The 18,685-nt window shown below is 36.9% G+C and overlaps 2 protein-coding genes across 4 annotated transcripts in view; one reads left to right on the forward strand and one right to left on the reverse strand.

The window, feature by feature from the left end:
- Nucleotides 1–2,887: 2,887 nt before the first annotated feature.
- LOC121295387 (somatostatin receptor type 2-like) lies at nucleotides 2,888–5,404 on the reverse strand. Its single transcript, XM_041219939.1, has one exon. The coding sequence runs from the start codon at nucleotides 5,188–5,190 to the stop codon at nucleotides 4,141–4,143; it is 1,050 nt and encodes a 349-aa protein (XP_041075873.1). The 5' UTR covers nucleotides 5,191–5,404; the 3' UTR covers nucleotides 2,888–4,140.
- A 7,411-nt stretch (nucleotides 5,405–12,815) lies between these two features.
- The window catches only part of LOC121295511 (zinc transporter ZIP11-like), a 135,452-nt gene continuing 129,582 nt past the window's right edge, over nucleotides 12,816–18,685 (forward strand). For all 3 annotated transcript variants that reach the window (XM_041220209.1, XM_041220210.1, XM_041220212.1), the window contains exons 1-4: nucleotides 12,816–12,875; nucleotides 13,420–13,497; nucleotides 14,654–14,770; nucleotides 15,403–15,441. In XM_041220209.1, the coding sequence (XP_041076143.1) occupies nucleotides 14,663–14,770; nucleotides 15,403–15,441 (147 nt within the window). In that variant the 5' untranslated portion in view covers nucleotides 12,816–12,875; nucleotides 13,420–13,497; nucleotides 14,654–14,662. The remainder of the gene's footprint in view (nucleotides 12,876–13,419; nucleotides 13,498–14,653; nucleotides 14,771–15,402; nucleotides 15,442–18,685) is intronic.

Raw genomic sequence — 18,685 nt, forward strand, 5'->3', positions numbered from 1 at the left:
GAGGCGCTGTTGTTTCAAAGACAACTAGGAAATCTGTTTGACAATATGACATGATTTAGCGCTCTCATTCAAAAGAACACTCTCACAATTTTTTTTGTTTCTGAGAGTCTCTCCTGGCCTGAGTCTAATTTCCCCATAACCCTTCATTCTCGTTGTTGCAGAGCAAGAGCTAATTGGGAACAGCCATATACAATAAAAGAGAATGTGAAGCTCCATTTTGAGGGAGTTGACTGAGCTGCAGAGAGAGAGAGAGAGAGAGAGAGAGAGAGAGAGAGAGAGAGAGAGAGAGAGAGAGAGAAAAATAAAAATTGAAAAATTGAAACTCACTGGGATAGTGCCAGACTTGGGTGAGGGATTTCCGTTTATTATTTGTGGTGCATGGTTGTTTTGTTTACCCTTTTTATTTTGGCTCTCTGAATTGTGTTTTTCATTTATCATATCGTTATTTATAAAATAAAATACTTGCAGCTCTTAAGTTCTGAGTCTCCTTTGTGCCTTCAGATCACCATAGACACCTGGCCACCTTGTCACACCCATCCAAAAATGCATTATGCATAACCACTCCAACTAACAAATACTTTTTTTAAATTAAAAATTACAGTAAAATACATCTATACAATATATTAAACTTGTTTATGAACTGGTCCCACTATTGTATCTATCACACTGGTGTTTGTGTATTTTGTTTTGAAATGTTTACTACTTAATGGTGTCATCTAATGTCCAGAAGCGATCTTTTCTGGCCTTTTGGTTTATATATATATATATAAAATAAACTTTTGTAAAAGTCTAGATATTTACGTTGGTTGATATATCACAGAAAATAACTTGATTGATATATCACAGAAATTTTTTTCTGGCTATTGATCTGTGAATGTACACTTTCGGGTTAGTTGTGCTTAGGTTAAGGACTAAAAATGCTTGTGATTTTACGAACTACCTATGGCATTTCGTGAAACATTATAGTACTATGAAGATAAACAATATTATATATATATATATATATATATATATATATATATATATATATATATATATATATATACTGTATGTTCATGGAGTACTGTAGTTATTACATGATGATGGCAGAACAACACTGGATTTCAAATGACTTCCTTTGTGTGTCAGTGCCAGAGTACATTCAAGGGTTATAAAATCAATTTCAGGATTACAGGGATCATCAGTTTGTTATACTGGCATTATCGCTAGCTTTTAGATTCTTTGATTCATGATCCTTTTGGCTTGATCCGTATCAGGTTTTGGAGGAGAAAAAAATATATACAGTAAATTAAATTGATCTGATCCTTTGAAACATGCCAATAAACAAACAAATAAATCCCACAGTTTTCCTAGCGGTGTCCATTCGCAGTATTTATCGGCAGTGCAAACATCATTAGTGACTCATTGTTTCCTGCTAACGCTCTAGTATGGAAAATAATTAGTTCAAAGCCTGGGTGCCTCCAGGGTCCCTGTTGAACTAGCAAGGAATTAACAAATCAGCCTTTCCCTTGTTGGTGATGGATTCATATCCCCTCTGAGAAATTTGCATGATTGGAATGTGCGTATGTAACAGTGGGATGTTAGGCTATACCTTGAGAATTATTCATCCAACTTTAATAACACTTTGAATGAATATTTCTGAGTTTCTGATTAGTTGACAAACGAAAGCTGTGTCTTCAGAATCCTCTTCTGAATTTGATGAAACTGCATGGATATTTGTTAATATAATTTTAGACCAAAATATTCAGTTTTTTTCATGTATGTAGCCCTGTTTCCCACCATATATAATAACACTTTCAAATTATATTTAAAGACAAATGACACTTTAAATACTCCAAAGCGACTCTGTTAGAGATGTTAATTTTCACAAAGAGACCTTTTATTAATGACTTGGATCCATTGCTGCTGAGATCAGTTGAATAGATCACATTGTCCACAACTTCAAACTCCTATCAGACATCCATAGACTATAAATCAGACACTGTGCATAGATACACTATTTAAAACATGGTTTTGAAAAATGATCACTTTACATTTTACTATTTATATTGAGAATGGATAACCCACTTATTCTGTAATTAAACAAATCATTTGTTTGCAACGTGAATGGCCGGAGGGACTATATACACTGACAGGGTTACTTCCACTCAGGGACATATAAACATTAAACAGCAATGCCTTCATCAGGTCCACACCTGAATGCGGATGACTGTATCTGTAGCTCTAGAGTTGAACTTCTCATTTCTTTTTTAGTTTCACTTTTTAAATAGCATTGTAATTGCACACACACGTACATATATACTGTGTTAACTCACAGTGCAATTAATAGTGTAATTAAAGCCCAATTCTTTCTTAGATTTTTTTAAATTTCTCCTGTGTGTTTATGCTAAAGCACTATAAACTTGTAGTACTCTATAATAAAATATGGCATATTTAATATTTTAAGCTGATATGTATTTATATTGCAAAGGGCACAAGTAAGAAGTCATGTTTTTTAAATTCGATTTTATGATACAGAATGTTTAAATGTACTACACTACTGTACATCCTTAGATTTCTCATGCAAGAGTAAGAGAAAAAAGGGCAATTATGAATAGTTAATTTTATTTGTCTGTGAATTCCTCATTTAGCACAATACAGGTATATGTTCCAGTACACATACCCCTATATATATATATATATATATATATATATATATATATATATATATATATATATATATATATATATAATACTCCATAGTACAATGTGTATATAATATATATATAATATTCCGTTAACCCCAATTAATAGCTCATATTTCTCGTGTATAAATGACTTTATACTGTTATGTCAATGTTCTCAAGGGTGAAGACGCTGCTATACATAATTCCAAGAAGTGGGCTTCGTACTTCTGTTAATTAATTTTGCAGATAATAAGATGGACATTTTCTTTACATTTGTCTTCATCTGATACAAGAAGAAGCTTGTGTCATAAATGAACAATGGTCTTATTAACACAGCAATAAGTACAGCATTGGAATGCTTCTTTGCTTGAAAAAAAAAGTACTAAAAGATTCATGCTGGTTTCGTCTCCATCTTATGATTATTCTTTTTTAAATACAACATGTACCCTTTCACAAATAGTAACATTTCTGTGTTCTATAATTGGCTTATGAGTTATTTAAAATGTGTGCATTCCAGTAATAATATTTTATATAGGTTTTGGAGCCATGCGTGTTATACACAGAGTATGCGTTGCATATAGGATGTGCATTATACACAAGGAGCGTATTATTTTAATTTAATTTGAATAGAAAAATGCCGGTTGCAAATTTTCATATCCATACTAAATATATTTTCCCTCCTTGCACAGCCCTTGTCGCTTCATATGTCATTAAAGTACTGTGTTTGCACTCTCACACCCCACAGCATCTATATACGATGGAAAGCATTAAACCACAATCAAGTTACAATACATTATTTTAAATCTAAAAAACAAATCAATCTAAATCCTTACAAACGTCCTACATATGTCAATATGGTTTGTGTGTTGCCAGATCAATGACACCAATCTTCAAAGCACCCTGCGTCCATAGAGTTTTGCACTCATTAGTAACAGTGATTTTAAAGCTGGTCTGTCCCAGAAACAGGGCATTACCCAAGTGCTCCCTTGAATATGCACTCATAATAGAATCAGCAGCACTTGAGTGTTTGCTCTTGGGATTAAAAATGCGTTCTTTTTTTATTTTCTAGGATCTTTTGTTTTCTCCAATGTTTTCCCCAGAGCCTAGAAGCAAACCCATTGTATCTGAAGTCCTTCCCTCTTACCTTAAAGACAGCAGCTGCCATTTCTGCTAACGTTTTCCAAGAATCGCTCGATGCATAAGCTATGCATGTTACATCGCCTATAGAAATTATGTTTGGTGATAGCTTCAGCTTTAATCGTCTGTAGTCACAGAACAGCTGCACACAGTATAATTAATCAATAAATTATGGATCATGAGAATGTAATTTAGTCTAAAACCACATGGAAAATAACATCAACATTTCCTTCAGGTGTGTATCAAATCTTACTGTAGATAGTTACCAAACCTTTATCCACTGAAGGCCATGTTAAGGTTTGCTGTGATTACAGTCGATGTCTAAGGTCTCTTCTTCTTATTCCCCGCTGGATAAGGTCACTCGAGATTCAGGAAGGTCATTGAGCTGGTAGTTATCCAAACTGGATTGCTCCCGGATGCTCCTGCCACTCTTCTTGGGACACAGAATCCTCTGGAAGCTCCTCCTGAAGTTTGTTGAGAGGCATGCATATAATATGGGGTTGGCGCAGCTGTTTGAGTAAGAGAGAAGAACCACAAATTCAAAGAGCCTGGTGAGGGACAGAGTCGTAGCCAATGGCATCAGGAGAAAACAGAAATTCATGATGTAAAATGGCAGCCAACAAATGGCAAAAACCACCACTACTGTGACCACCATCTTGGTGACCCTTTTCTCTGAGACATGTGCCTCCCTGGTGTAAGGGTTTATGAGGGCAGTCCTCAATCTGACCACCAGTAACATGTAGCACAGCGAGATTACAGTGAAGGGCAGAGCAAATCCAAGCACAAAGGTGTAGATCATAAAGGCAGCAGACCAGGTTTCGTAGGGAGCTGGTAGAACAAAAACGCACAGACTGAACTCCACTCTGGAATAGATGCCCATGGGAATCACCGGCAGGAAGGAGAAGAACCACAGGAGGATGCTGACTATCTTGGCCACGTTTGGAGAGCGCCATTTGGAGAATCTGATGGGATGGACCACGGCCAAGTACCTATCAACACTCATGACAGTCAAGCAGAACACACTTGTGAACTGGTTGATCCCGTCCAGGATCATGACCAGTTTGCACATGAAACTGCCGAATATCCAGCGGTTGAGGAACATCTGTAGAGCCAGGAAGGGAAGCCCCAGCATGAACAAGCCATCAGCCACGGCCAGGTTGAAGATATAAATGTTAGCCACAGTTTTCATCTTGTCCAAGTGGAGAATGATGGCAATCACCAATGAGTTTCCAACAAGTCCCAACACGCAAACCATGCAGTAGAGTCCAGCCATAAGGACTTTGGAGATGCTTGTAGGAACATCATCCTCATAGTCTAGGGTGTCATTGAAGAAACCAAATGAGATGTTCTGAACAGGATCTGTAGCAGGCAAGTCCAATGATTCCATATTTTTGAGCAATATATTGAAGTGCAGGAGTAGAGAGTCAGTGTATGTTTGGTTACCAAATGTCTTCTGGGTTCACTGATAAAATATTCTCGTTCTTCTTAACCAAAAATCTGTTGTGAAAAATGAAACTAACTCAGAAGACATTTCCAAAATGAATTTAAAAAAATGGACTTTCTTTCAAAAGAGAAACGGCCCATATGCTGAAATGATTTAAAACCCAGATGCCGAATTAAAATATTAAACGCAAAAACAAGACCAGTACCATAAAATTTTACCGTACAAGAGCTCTCTAAATGAAATTCCTTTGAAAAAATTTCCGTGCCGAAAACATTCCGAAAAGAGAAGTGCTTCCAGGAGCACGCTTGCTTGTGCTGTTGGTCCCAGAGATTTAGCTGGTCTTATATCATGCTGTTTCCAAGGTGCAGATGGCTCCATCTGTTGCAGATCTTTTGTTTTCATGATTAAACATTCTCCCTGAAATAGTTTCCAACTTTTTTTTTTTTGTCCTGTGGTCTTTAGTTACGTTGTCAGTGGAAAGAAAGCTCAGAGTGACTGCTGCAGCATGCTTCACTGGCAGCTACTGAAACAACAATAGGAACTCATAGAAAGTTTACGTCTTCTTCCACGAGTAATGGCCACATTTTATTAAAATGGACAGATCAATTCGCTCTGCCTTTTTTTTTTTCAACCTTAATATGAAACATGGTTCGCCTCTGTTGTTTCAACCAGAAAACAGAATTCTTGGCATTTATAAATGCATGAAACAGGTCAACGTAATGAACACAACGTAGTTAATGTTTAACAGACTAGGTGTGAACCAGGAGGAGCTGGCTAGACTTGGGGGCAGCCTGTGCAATTATAAGAAAGGGGTGAGACCAACAAAAAAAGAATCTTGAATCAATTTGTTTCAAGGTATGCAGGGAATGACTTTATTTGGAAGAGGTGCATTTTACAGACAGTTTATTGGCCAAACATTCCTCGCAATTTATTAACTCTTTCCTGTTGAACCGGGTTTTATAGGCCCTCGTAAAGTGTGCTGCGCAATTCATGTAGACTAAGAGACCGCGCCGGATTCCAAAGAAAACCAACATTTTTGTTATTACAGATCCATCAACATGTCCCCCAGTACCTCGTGAAAATACAGGATCCTGTCGGACTGAACGTACGTCAGCGGCCCTCGGGATGGGCGCTCCATCAGCAGGGAGCTATTCGTCTGACAACCTCACACACACACATTCCATCCTCCTTACTGGATTTCCTTTCTCTGATTTAATAATTTTTTGGACACTCGCTTCTGAAGCTGACTCGGGCTTGAGCTAGACTTTAACATTAGCCTTGAGTTTCAGAGCCATGGTGAACTCTTCAACTCCTCTTAGTTGACACATTGCAGATGAACTGACAAAGGTCACCACCTCTCAGAGTTCACAGGATCACAGTATTCTTTAAAGGCTGACTATATTAGAGCCCTCCATTTTATTACCACCTATCTAGACTTTGCAACATTATCACCCATTTCACGTGCTTAAGTTTTTATAGCATCAAGTAGCTAAAGTGGTTCTAGGACCTATAAGAATTGTACTCAATTTGCAAGGATGTCTAGCAGGAATTAATGTTTTTTGTTGCACATCAATGAATGAAGATAATAAATAGAAGGCGTACATACTGGGAAACAAAACATATTTCAACATATGCCATTACACCTTACGGCGCTGGCATCATGACAAACCCCTACATGTATGCAAAGCATGGGCACAGCAACACTGCAGACAGCCCCCCACTCCCCCCCATGCCAGGCCTGGTTCAGGTTAAGGTAAGAGTTTGGAACTGTAAAGCAAAATGACATTGTTCTTAAACGGATTATAACAAAAAATATTAATTGCATAAAGCTAGAAGCTCCCTATTTTCTTGCTTTACTTTTAGATATTCTATTCCGTTTGCACTTCTGAGGTCATGGCTGACAGGCTTTGAGCAGAAACACACTGCTGATATCATTTTAAAATGAAAATACATGTCTGCTTATTTAATTTCTTAAGCAATACTAAAAGAAACTTACATTTAATGACAAACATTTGTCTTTGAATGTAATTTTCTTTTAGCAATTCTAAATTCAGCATTATCGGCTGTTTGCTACTATCAGATGATTCAGTTTCTTGTAAGTGTTTTGTTATATTTTTTGATTGAGTGTTTTGAAGTTATGGGCTGAACAATGTATTTATGGATGTTGTATTTAGTAGTCCCATCAAATGTGATATGATTTATGAACAGGTGTACACTATTGCTAAATTAATATGCTGTTATTGTTTCAAACATCACTGGATAACCCGTCTGTTTCAATTGATATAACTTTATACACATCTAGCACAAAGAAAGATATGCACCCATAAAAAACAAAAAACAAAAACAATAATGACATTAATAACAGCACATTATTTGTATATTAATAAAGCAAGGGCTTTACATTACCTTTGCATTTCGTTTCTTAGTTAATATATAAATAACAATTTATAAACACTCTACAAACCGAACAAAACAAAAAAAAAAGTGCTTAAAACATTTCTTTGTGTTTTGTGAATTGTGTTCAGCTGTTCACACATCTTGCTGATTTCAATTCCAACAGCAGCTATCCTCAGCTTCTAAAAACTCAGGTACGCCTTCTATTGTTCAGTTGTTTTACTTGGAACGAGCGTGTTTTTTTTAAAACTTCTTAGTTTTTAACAAAGTTCTGTCTTTAGCAGCTAAGCTTTATTTAAGCCCGCAGTGAGAAAACATAACATAACAACATCCTCAAAACCATAAAAATAGTAAAATTACAAAATGTATGTGGTCATGTGATCCTCAAGACCTATACAGTAAAAGCCATGTGAGAGGTGGGTGCAACTATTCAGCAACAATCAATAGAAAGGGCCATGACAGTGGATGGCTTTGCAATTGGCTCATCCCTCAGTGCAGTGACTCCAGTGCTACAGTTGTCCAAATCATAGAAATCTTGTACACTGGAGAAGACACACCTGTTTCGAAAATAGAGCTATGTGGTCCTATCTACTATTTAAAAAACTTTTTTTTGGAGTGCCCACTTATTTAATCCCCAATTTAGAATGTCCAATTAATTATTTCCCTCACCACAGCAATACCCCACACAGCTCAGGACAACCGAGAGTTCAGTGGACGTCCTCTGTTCCCACGACCGAGCCAGCTTCCTCTTCTACAACCAGGAACTCGAGAGCGCATGTAGGCTACTTCAATCCTAACCACTAGTGAGCCAGTTAAGTGTAGTTTACCCGTCTTTGCACTCTACTGCATTACCATACTTTGTTGACTTTCCAGTTTGCTTCCATTCTATAACAGTAATTTCAGCTGCAGGCTTAAGCACATCCTCTCTTCTTGCTTCACAACTAAACTAGAATGTTCCAGCAACTACCTGGAGCAGACAATGGAATGAAGCAAGAGCTTGGTAAATCACTCCCACTGGTAGGTGAAAGGTTAAAACATTGCGAGGAGCTCTGCTGTAGCTTTATTGCATTTTTTCCCTCGTAAAAGATCAAGTTACGTGGCTACTGTGATGCTGAAGAAAACCACAATGACAGAACTCCATTTTACTAGCTTCCGCATTGTATGGGGGCCACCTACAGTGATTTCTATTAAAATAATATACTGTTTTTAAAAATGACTGGACATTCAGTATGGAAGGACAGAATCTCCTGGCACTGTGATTTGGCAGTGAATAATTAATTGGAGAGCTTGAATTGAACTGGCAATCAACACACCCAGGGTCAGAATCTGTGACCTCAGTACATCACATGCTTCCCTCCTAAAATCTGATGCACCAACTGCAGCCTCTTTCTGCACTTTTTCACAATCTGGCACTAGCATAGCTGACACATAGAGGCGCAGTGAGCCAAAGCATCTTTACAGCATCTGGTGGAAAAAGTAACAGTAATATAACATTAACACAATAATACCACAATAATGAGCTTGTAATTAGCTTACAGTGCTACTCAACCGATAAAGACTTCAAGGCGTTACTGGCGTTACTAGGCGATGATTACATCTCGTACTTGCTGACGTTCCCTTACAGCTTAAGGTAACTTTCTCCAGCTCTTAGGCTGCTGCTTTGGTATATGTTTTGTTTTTGGGTTACAAGGCAGTTCATAGCCTTGGAGATGTAGACTCCAAGTAGATGTGTGAGCCCCTTTCAAAAAACAGACGATGATAAACGACGAATGAGTGAACTCTTTGAAAATAAGGCCCTCAGAAGGCTGAAGTTTCAGTAGCCCACCACTAGTGGTCATTTTGAAAACCACCTCACTTCAGAAACTCACATGTTATTAAGCAACTAATAAGATATTAATAGAATAAGAAACAAAATGTTCTGAAAATGTAGATGATTAGCAGTAGATTAGATGGCGTCAGACAAAGGAAAAATAAAGTCATAAACACAAACAAACTCAACTGGATTTCTGATTTAACTGCGGAACAGTTTAAAGGTTATTGACTGACAAATGTTATTTCTGTGTAAATAGATTTGTCCATAAATAGAAAACCACTTAATCCTGGTAACAATCACTGTAGCTGTAATGCTGTACACAAAACAAACAATTGAACAGCATTTCACAAAGTTACAATGCTTAGTCATTCTTTGAAAAACAATGAAGGAGATTGCTACTACAGTCATTATCCAGGTTGACCTGTAACCTACATATCTATCACTTTGACCCAGATTACAGGTTCTGAAAAAGGGTCCCAGAGGTTGCCAGCAGGAAATCCCATTTCACCAGTCACAACTCTTTGTGTGTGGGGGTATGCTCTTACAGAGGTGTACATTGGGATACCAAAGTATTGTAAAGCATAGAAAAGCATGGTGACATGCAGCAAAGAATGAGTCATACTCTTTTAAGCCTAATTAAGCTCCCTTTAAAATCTGTAACTGTCCAAACTACTATGCAATTGGCAGAACATGAATAAAAATGGTAAAGCATGCTAGAAATCATAATGAAGTATGATAGGTTTTCATGGTGCTGTAGCGCAATTTAATATATATATTATATATATACATATATGTGATATTAAATAAATATTATATTTTTGAGAAAAAATGAAAAAATGTTTACTGTTTTACAAAAACAATATAGTTTTGTTGGTGCGCAAAAGACAAACAATTTTGGTCTTCATGCCATTTTGTTTTTAGCAAAAGCAGTAAGAACATATTTGGGATATGAACTGTGTTACTAATATCAGTAGAGTAGGTAACCTGTGCAGTATTGCTTCAAGGCTGCATATATTCTGGTCTGAAAATAAATTGGTACGATAGGAAAAAGCACCTTATGAATATCTGACTTTTTGTCTTTGAGGTGAAGAGAATTTCAGGTTTCACTGAATTCTCACCAAACCTGTCAGGCCTCTCAGATTGATTGATTGATTTGTGGCCTCTGGAGCCCCTCTGGCTGAATTGATATGCAATCCCCAGCCTCACTGAAGGGAAGGCATATTCTGCTTCACTTCATCTTTCCTCCAATCAATTAACTGCATATTCCTCATTGTGATACTAAGCTACTTGCTATTGATGTGGTCTTCCCAGAGATAATGGAAGGTTAGCTAGCATGATCACTGATTATCCATTCAGCAGAGAATCCATGGAGCACAAGTGAAGTACTACCATACTTCTGTGCATTCCTTTAACCCAACCACCATACTGATTAAAAACTTTTTCCCACATGGGTTTCCTATTGAAAGACAATCTGCAATCTTCATAGCAGGCAATTACTGTACATTCCTACAGGCAAATAATGAATAAATAATTGTAGGAAATTGAAGGAAACTGCAAACAAAACCATTTTTGATCCAGCCTAATCCTGCACATGTGGTTTGATGGCCTCCCTGCCTATTATAATTGTGTCTTATAGCATAAAAAAATCTTATTTGTTGAGTGCAGTAGGCGATAGATTTATCAATAACATGAAATCAGCATGATGTATGATGACAGGAGATGCTTGGGTTGGACTCCGTTTTCCTGAATGCGACCACATGTAAGAGAAAAATGAAACAATTAGCAGTTTATAAAGTCTTGCTGTTTTAAAAACATTAATACTGGTACGTCAGCATTTGTACTGTATAATAGGGTGATGGTCCGATTGGTGGTACTTGATTGGTCCAATCACAAGGACACTATTTATAAAGGTGCAACGAGTTGCATGTTTGTGTAAAACAAACCTAAAAAGTATTTTGCGTGGTGTTATTGAGGAACATTCAAAAGATAAACAACGAGGACGAGATGTTCTGAACTGGATCACTTTGTCGTTTCAACTTTTTCCTTTTCTTTTTTTGATCAAAAGAACTGCTAAGATTAGAGACTTGCAATGTGTAATAAAAACACGGATCCATGTTTACCCAATTTGGTATGATTTCAGTGTTTTTCACATTTAAACAAAATGCACCAGTTAAGGGAGCGAGTTTCAAAATCAAGGTGAAACAAACCCTGAATTGTTATAAACACCCTTGTTAAAAGTAACATAGCACACATGCAGAAGCAGGCGGGACAGAAATTAAGAGGCTCCAGTCAATGTAAACATTAGTGAGCTTTCTGCAAACAGAATTGCGGGGCTGTGTTTGTGTGCAAAAGCACAGGACTAGCATTAAACCACGAAGATAGAAAGAGAGGGTGTCCATACAAAAAAAAAAATACAGCAGTATTATACAGAAGTGGCCAAAACTATCCTATACTGCTACATAGAATACTGCAATCTATAGTGCTTTAGCAATTGCAAACTAATTTATCGGTGTTAATTAAAAGATCTTTAATTTATCACATTCCTGCTTGAGGCCACTATCTCTCTCTCTCTCTCTCTCTCTCTCTCTATATATATATATATATATGTGTGTGTGTGTGGGTGGGGTGGGTGTTTAATAGTGTATATTATTTAGTTTTCGCTCTCGCTTTTGCATCCTTTTATCACGAGAAGGCATTACTTCGTTCTGGCAGTAGTAACTTTCTCAGTAAGTTGCCCGCCTATATTATTACACCGGCTTTACGCATACTGTACCAGTTAGATGGAAACCAGACTTTGTACACGGTTATCTTTCACATACAAAACAAAAGCAATTCAATTACTTTATGGTAGTTTTTGCAAACTATCGTACTGAGTGTTACTACGACAGCTCACATTTCACAACACAGACAAACTGACACCCGGAACAGCTGACGGAACGTCTTCCGGGAAACTTTACACTGACGATGCATACAGGTAGAGCAGTGTTGCCAAGTCTCACGAGAAAAAAAAAAAAAAAAAAACAAAAAATCCAAAACGCTATTACCTTTCAAAACAAGCCCGAAACAAGCCCAAGCCATTTCAGATAGAGGGGAAGGGGAGGGGTATATATAAATTCTATATTTTTATATTTTGTGACACCAGTCAGTCACCAAAACCACAACAATTTTAAACCGTTGAAGTCACGTCACCTATTAAAAAAATAAAACTAAACAAACAAACAAACAAAACAAAACAAAAAAAAAAACAAGAAGCCAGATTCCGCTTATTATAAGCGGACTTGGCAACTGTGGGGTAGAGCTAGCAATCACCATAGCCAATCCTCGCCGTAGGTAGGCGGTTCTTGATGCGTTTCAGAGACACGTGTACATGGAATCAGGAAGTGACTGTAGTGGACTTTCACTGGTGTATGTTGTGTTGAAAGTAAGCAAGAACTGTGATATGTGTTTTTATTTGTAAAAAAAGAAATGCAAAAGGAACAAAAAATAGTTTCTAGTTAAATGATTATGTATTACTCAGCTTACTTATTAACTGCTGGTAGAGTATACATTTTTTTTTTTTTGTATTGTACTACAGTATCTTCTAAAGTGCGATACAAAAAGTTACGTTAATATAAAATAAATGATTTGTGTAAAATAGTAGGTTATTGTAAAAAAAAAAAAAAAAAAAAAAAAGTTGTTAAGGGGCAGTATTCATTATGCATGCACAAATGTGCAGGTATGCAATTAAGCGAGGCTGTCTTAAACGTTTTATTCGTTTTGCATTAAAAATTAGCAAGCATCTACCCTGTAAAAATCATTTAAAGCGATAGCCAACTTGGACCAGCTGGTTTATTGGGTAAATGGATCTAGTAATACGAGTTATCAAGCAAAAAAAAGAAGAAGAAAACCAACCAAAAAAAAATACAGCGGACGCAGACATTGTTCACAAACCACTGTCACCTGTATCTTTTCCTCTCCCTGTACAGACACTTAGATTGGAATACAGGAGGTGTTGGGAGGGACCTGTTGTCATCTGAAAACAGAAGGTTAAAAGGAAACACCAGGTAAGCTTGATACAAGATAGTTTATTTTAATTATCTTGGCATACCCACAGAAAACTGGCCTTCGTTATTGTAATAATACAAACAAACTATAATTACGTTACCAATAATACCTAACACAGGCTCTCATTTCCAGTAAAACCTGCATTCCTTTCAAATCAGGAAATCAAACCAGGAGTTATAGGTATCTAATGCAGGCAATGGCTTGAGAAACTACACCAGTGACATTGTGAGACACTGTATTGCTTCTGGGCTGTTGTGGGTGCAAGTAGAAGAATACAGTTTTATCTACTGCATATATTCTTCTGTTACATTGCAGGCATAGTGGTTATGATAAATCCTAGAGCAGAAACGCAATAGGAACCCCAATTAAATGAGCAGTCCAGTAGGCACCAGGATTTGTTTTCTAGGTCTTGCTGGCAAGGTGTAACATGTTCGGGTGTTAGTGTACGTTTATTATAAAGCCTAGGGGAGTCTAATTCTAGCTATGTTTCTATTATGCATGCTATTTTGTGTTCATGGAACACATTTCCCATATTCTGGTGCTGATTTGATCACATCAGTTGATATGTGCCTCTCTTCAACCTTATCTGTTCCTGTGCTGTAAAAATTTACAAGCTTTCATCGTGATTGCATGCCTGCAAATAGCGCACAACCAGGGACCTAGTTCTAGTTCCTAAGCAATAGAGAAAAGTAGGATAGTAGCATTCCATGTCACATGGATGGATTGATATTTGAAGTTGATTTATGTACCTCATACATGGGATTCAATTTCTCAAAATATGTGTTTGGTTTGTATTGTGGTTTAATTAGCACATGAATTGAACCATAAAGAAAACCCTTAAGTAATCCTACCCATTCTTCTGAGATCTAGTTTTAGATATGATGATTTACAAATGTCCGTCGGTGTTCGTGAAAGCATTGTTCCTTTCCACCCATTATGAGAGTACTGAGCCAGTACATTTCCTCTGAGTAGCCCGTGCGATTGTAATGGAAACAGACAAACACATTTGTGAGACTAATCCTTGCTGTTTTTTAGATGGTAACCAGGCATTATTTCAGTTCCAAGGGTTGCCACTTTTGGACAGATATGTGCAGCTTGGAGGAGCATACTGTATAGTGCATATTTCATTGTGATATTTGTACTGTTTCTCCTCAGGCTGGCAGTATGATTGCAGGATACAGTCCCATGGTCCAGGCACTCTTAGGGACCCTCTTCACTTGGGCACTTACAGCTGCTGGAGCCTCACTTGTTTTTATATTCTCCAGTGGACAGGTACAGATTGAGAGCCTCTTTACAGAGTTACAGAACACAGGGTAGTGTTTACAGCAAGTTCTTTACTTATCGTTGCTGTCTCCTGTGTTTTAATGTGTCACTGCAATATATTTTCCAACGTAATCACAATCAATACAATTCAGACTGGTGCACACATTCCTACTTTTGGTGTGAATGGAGAGGCCTTGTTATATTGGCTTCATACTCGGTACACAGCTGTATTCTTTGATTCTTATGGTCACGTTCGATCAAGGGTGTCTACGTACAAGAAAAGTGAACCCTTTTGTAACTGTTAAAACTGTATATCAGAAACCTTGCGAGGTGTAGTGTCTGATAAGTATGCTTGTGTGACGACATTGACCTTTGCCAAACTGAGATTACGTTTCTAAGCTTCTTCTGTATAGAGGCAGTATTCAATTATTATTATTATTATTATTATTAGTCATAATATAATGAACAACATCATGGCATCTAGGAGCTAGGATCCTCCGAATAAATATTCTGAACTAATTTTGCTCTAGAAAAAGCGGTGTTTTTTTTTTCTTCTTTTGTGCATACATGCTATCAATCATTAGTTCTCATGTAAGAAACAAATGGGAGATTTCAAATTGGCCTTTTTCTTCTCTCAACAGAAACGAATCCTGGATGGTAGCCTTGGATTTGCAGCAGGGGTAAGTTTTGTGTGTTTGAATCGTAAATTCATGCTCCGGTCCTGGTTTTGGAGGTTTATCCAAACCGAGAGAGACCGCTTCTACAGAGAATCCTCAATTGATGGCTTCTGATGGCCCTTTTCTTTTATTCAACTGGGAAAAATAGTCTGCCTTTGTGCTGTTCCTTCAGGTTCTACTCGCATTCTGCAAAACATTGTAATGCCTTTTTTTGTTAAAGACCGGAATAGACAATGGATCACGATAGACCAGATAAGGCTTTTTTTAAAATTTTGTTTATAAAGACCTTTATTACATTAAATAATATACATGCAGTTTTATAATACAGATATATAACTTTGACATTCATACATGTATAAATATAAACCCACAACCCATACCTACACCTTCAGTGATAATTATTACAGAATAGGAATAGTATGAGAACAATCGCTTTCCTGTTTCAAATTATTATCTGAAAAATGTCCTCTGCTCTTTAAACACTGTTTGTAGTAAACTTATTACAGAAAACAATCTAAAGCATATTTCTAATATGGACAATTGCCCTGGCTGAACAGAGTAAAAGAAAGGTGTACTGCATCGTCTCTCTCTGCCCCTTGAAATCTCTTCTCACAACTTTTTTTCTGAGCCTCATAGATAGACCGCCAGTGGACATTTTAGGTTGCGTTTGGGTATAAGCTTATGAGCTGTTATTTTATTCAAATGTTATGAATATTTTCATGATTTATGAGGTGTGCTCTGGTTTTTAGGCATAAACCAGCCCCAGACTGTCCATCTAAATATGTTAGAAAATATAATTTTACCTATAAAGTGAAAGTGTTTCAGGGATATACAGTATATTGGCCTAAGTAAGGTCACATTAAGCATGTTCTAATCCAAACCTGCCTCTTGCTGTGGTAACAGCTCTCAGATTAAAAGCTTCATTATGTTTATTGGGTTTCCTTTCACAAATGAGCTGCCTCAGTTTATGTACCATGGAAATAGACAGGGTTTCATTTTCCATTCTGTCTACGGAAAGAGATTTGTCATTCCTAAAGGAGTGCTAACCAAGGCATCAGATTCAGTTTCTTCCCTGTTATTAGCATCAGCAACATTATTACTGGTTTTCTTTAATTGGGGGTATCTACAGTTTTTAGAGGGTAACTTTAGAATATTTACACTTTCTCCTTTTCAAGTACAGTGTCGCTTCCTGTGGTAAAGGTGATGGAGGCATTCTTATTGGCTCAGGCTTCTTCTGACTCAGGGTGTTTTTATGTTATACAGCTTTGTGTTAACGCTAGAACCACCAAGATTTCGGACTACATACAACCGCCAAAATGTACGGCTCCATTTTAAAACAGCTTTGATGTGAAAATGAAAAACAAACAATAAGATACAACTTAATATTTTTATTTATGAACATCATACATAACATTTTCAGAGCAGAAACTCCGTATTTTTCAAAAAGAGCACATACATAAACGTAAAAAGCTGTAATAAAATAAACTTTACACAATAAACTTATGTGTAAACAAGGGTAGTATGCACAAGCAAAATTATAAACTATAAAAATAGCATAAAACAAAAATATAACTTATGCAACATGAAAGCGCTTTTAGTGAAATGGAGTTCACAGGCTCTGTCTGTTCAGAGTTCTATTACAGCTTTCTCAGTACAATCTACGCAGAAATCACGCAGTCGTTCTGCCTGAGGACGACTTCTGTAGTGGAGTGCAGCTTGAGCTGTTGTTGGTAGCTATTCAGAGGAGAAAAAAGTAGCATAGCTATATCACACTGTATTGTGATTCAATGTGTATATTTTGCGTCAACTGCTAAATAATAATAATAATAATAATAATAATAATAATAATATAACATGAATGTGTACAGTGACTTTCATTAGTGTTTCAGCACTTTAATTTTATTAAAAAGCCCAGACTAAATTGTCGGCTATATTGTATTAATTTCAGTATGCCGCATAAACTGCGGGTCTGGCGGTTGCAGAAGCAAGTGCTTATAACTTATTCATTTTTACGATTTTGCAGCTGAAACGCCGTATGGGTATTTAATTCAAATGTTTAGTAACACTTAAGATTGGACATGCGTGAGATATTCACATACGTGGAGATGTTTAGATTTAGTGTTAAAATGCAGAATCTTGTTTACTTCAAGTATCTTCTGGTATTCAGTCTAACTGAGCTCTCAGTGACTTAACTAGACCCTTAATTGAACTAATAATTTGCATAATTAGACCTTTCTATTTGATTTCAGCTCTTAAAAAGTTGCAGATTTCAAGTTAGCTATACAATTTTATAAGTAAGTTGAACTTTGCAACTGCTTAGGCGCTGAAAACAAGTAAAAAGGTCTAATTAAGCAAATTGTTAGTTCAACTACGCCAACTTCGCTGCGTAATTCAGAATGTGCACGACAACACGTAAATTAACTTCTCCTCTTAATGTTTTTATCGTCATGGCAACACACGAAGCTCTCCTCGCGATATTCAGAGTCGTTCTTTTCCTACTTAATAAGCAGACACGGACACTTAAATACCCCCTCCCCTAAATGACTATAAATCGAGTAATCTGCATTGGCACGGACGATTTTGTTTCCAGTTTCAGAACTGCATAGCTACGCATTTCCTGAAAAGTACGGCAAACACGTTGTGAGGAAAGCTGTCATGCCTTGTGCATGTAAACAGCCCCGTTGATTGCTCAGTTGGAATGAAAACCAGAAGACACATGGAGACCCCAGGACCAGGGTTGGGAAGCCCTGATCTAGTCTGTTTAATTATTGACTTTTACCGTTGACTGTGTTCAGTCAGTTTATCACACTAATGCATGCATTGCTGAAACATAACTTATCACTGTATACATTTTTCACAAAATGCATTCCGTTACTGCTACATATTAACAGTTTATACAAGCACTGTGATTTATCAGCTGAAAACTAATTCCAGGGGTAGATAGTTTGCAACCACAAGACTTTTTGGACTACTAATGCTACATACTGTGTATGTGTATTATATTGCCCTACCTTCTTTTAGTACTAGCGAAATTATCACTGACTTCCCCACTTTTGCTTTTTACATGCTAATAATAAAGAACTCTCGGTTCTAATTTATATTGCATTCTTTCTTGCAAAGGTAAAAATTTTGCTTGATTCCAAGATCTCACTGGAAAGGAACACAAAAAAAATAAAATAAATAATAATAATAATCAAAGAAGTATACTTGTCTGGAAGTGCTACAGCCGTCTGTTGAAAGTGTGGCA

The sequence above is a fragment of the Polyodon spathula genome, chromosome 20 (assembly GCF_017654505.1).
Source record: "Polyodon spathula isolate WHYD16114869_AA chromosome 20, ASM1765450v1, whole genome shotgun sequence".
Taxonomy (NCBI): Eukaryota; Metazoa; Chordata; class Actinopteri; order Acipenseriformes; family Polyodontidae; genus Polyodon; species Polyodon spathula.

Coding starts and splice junctions, on each gene's coding strand:
- LOC121295387 (XM_041219939.1), bottom strand. CDS start 5,190: ATGGAATCATTGGACTTGCCTGCTACAGATCCTGTTCAGAACATCTCA.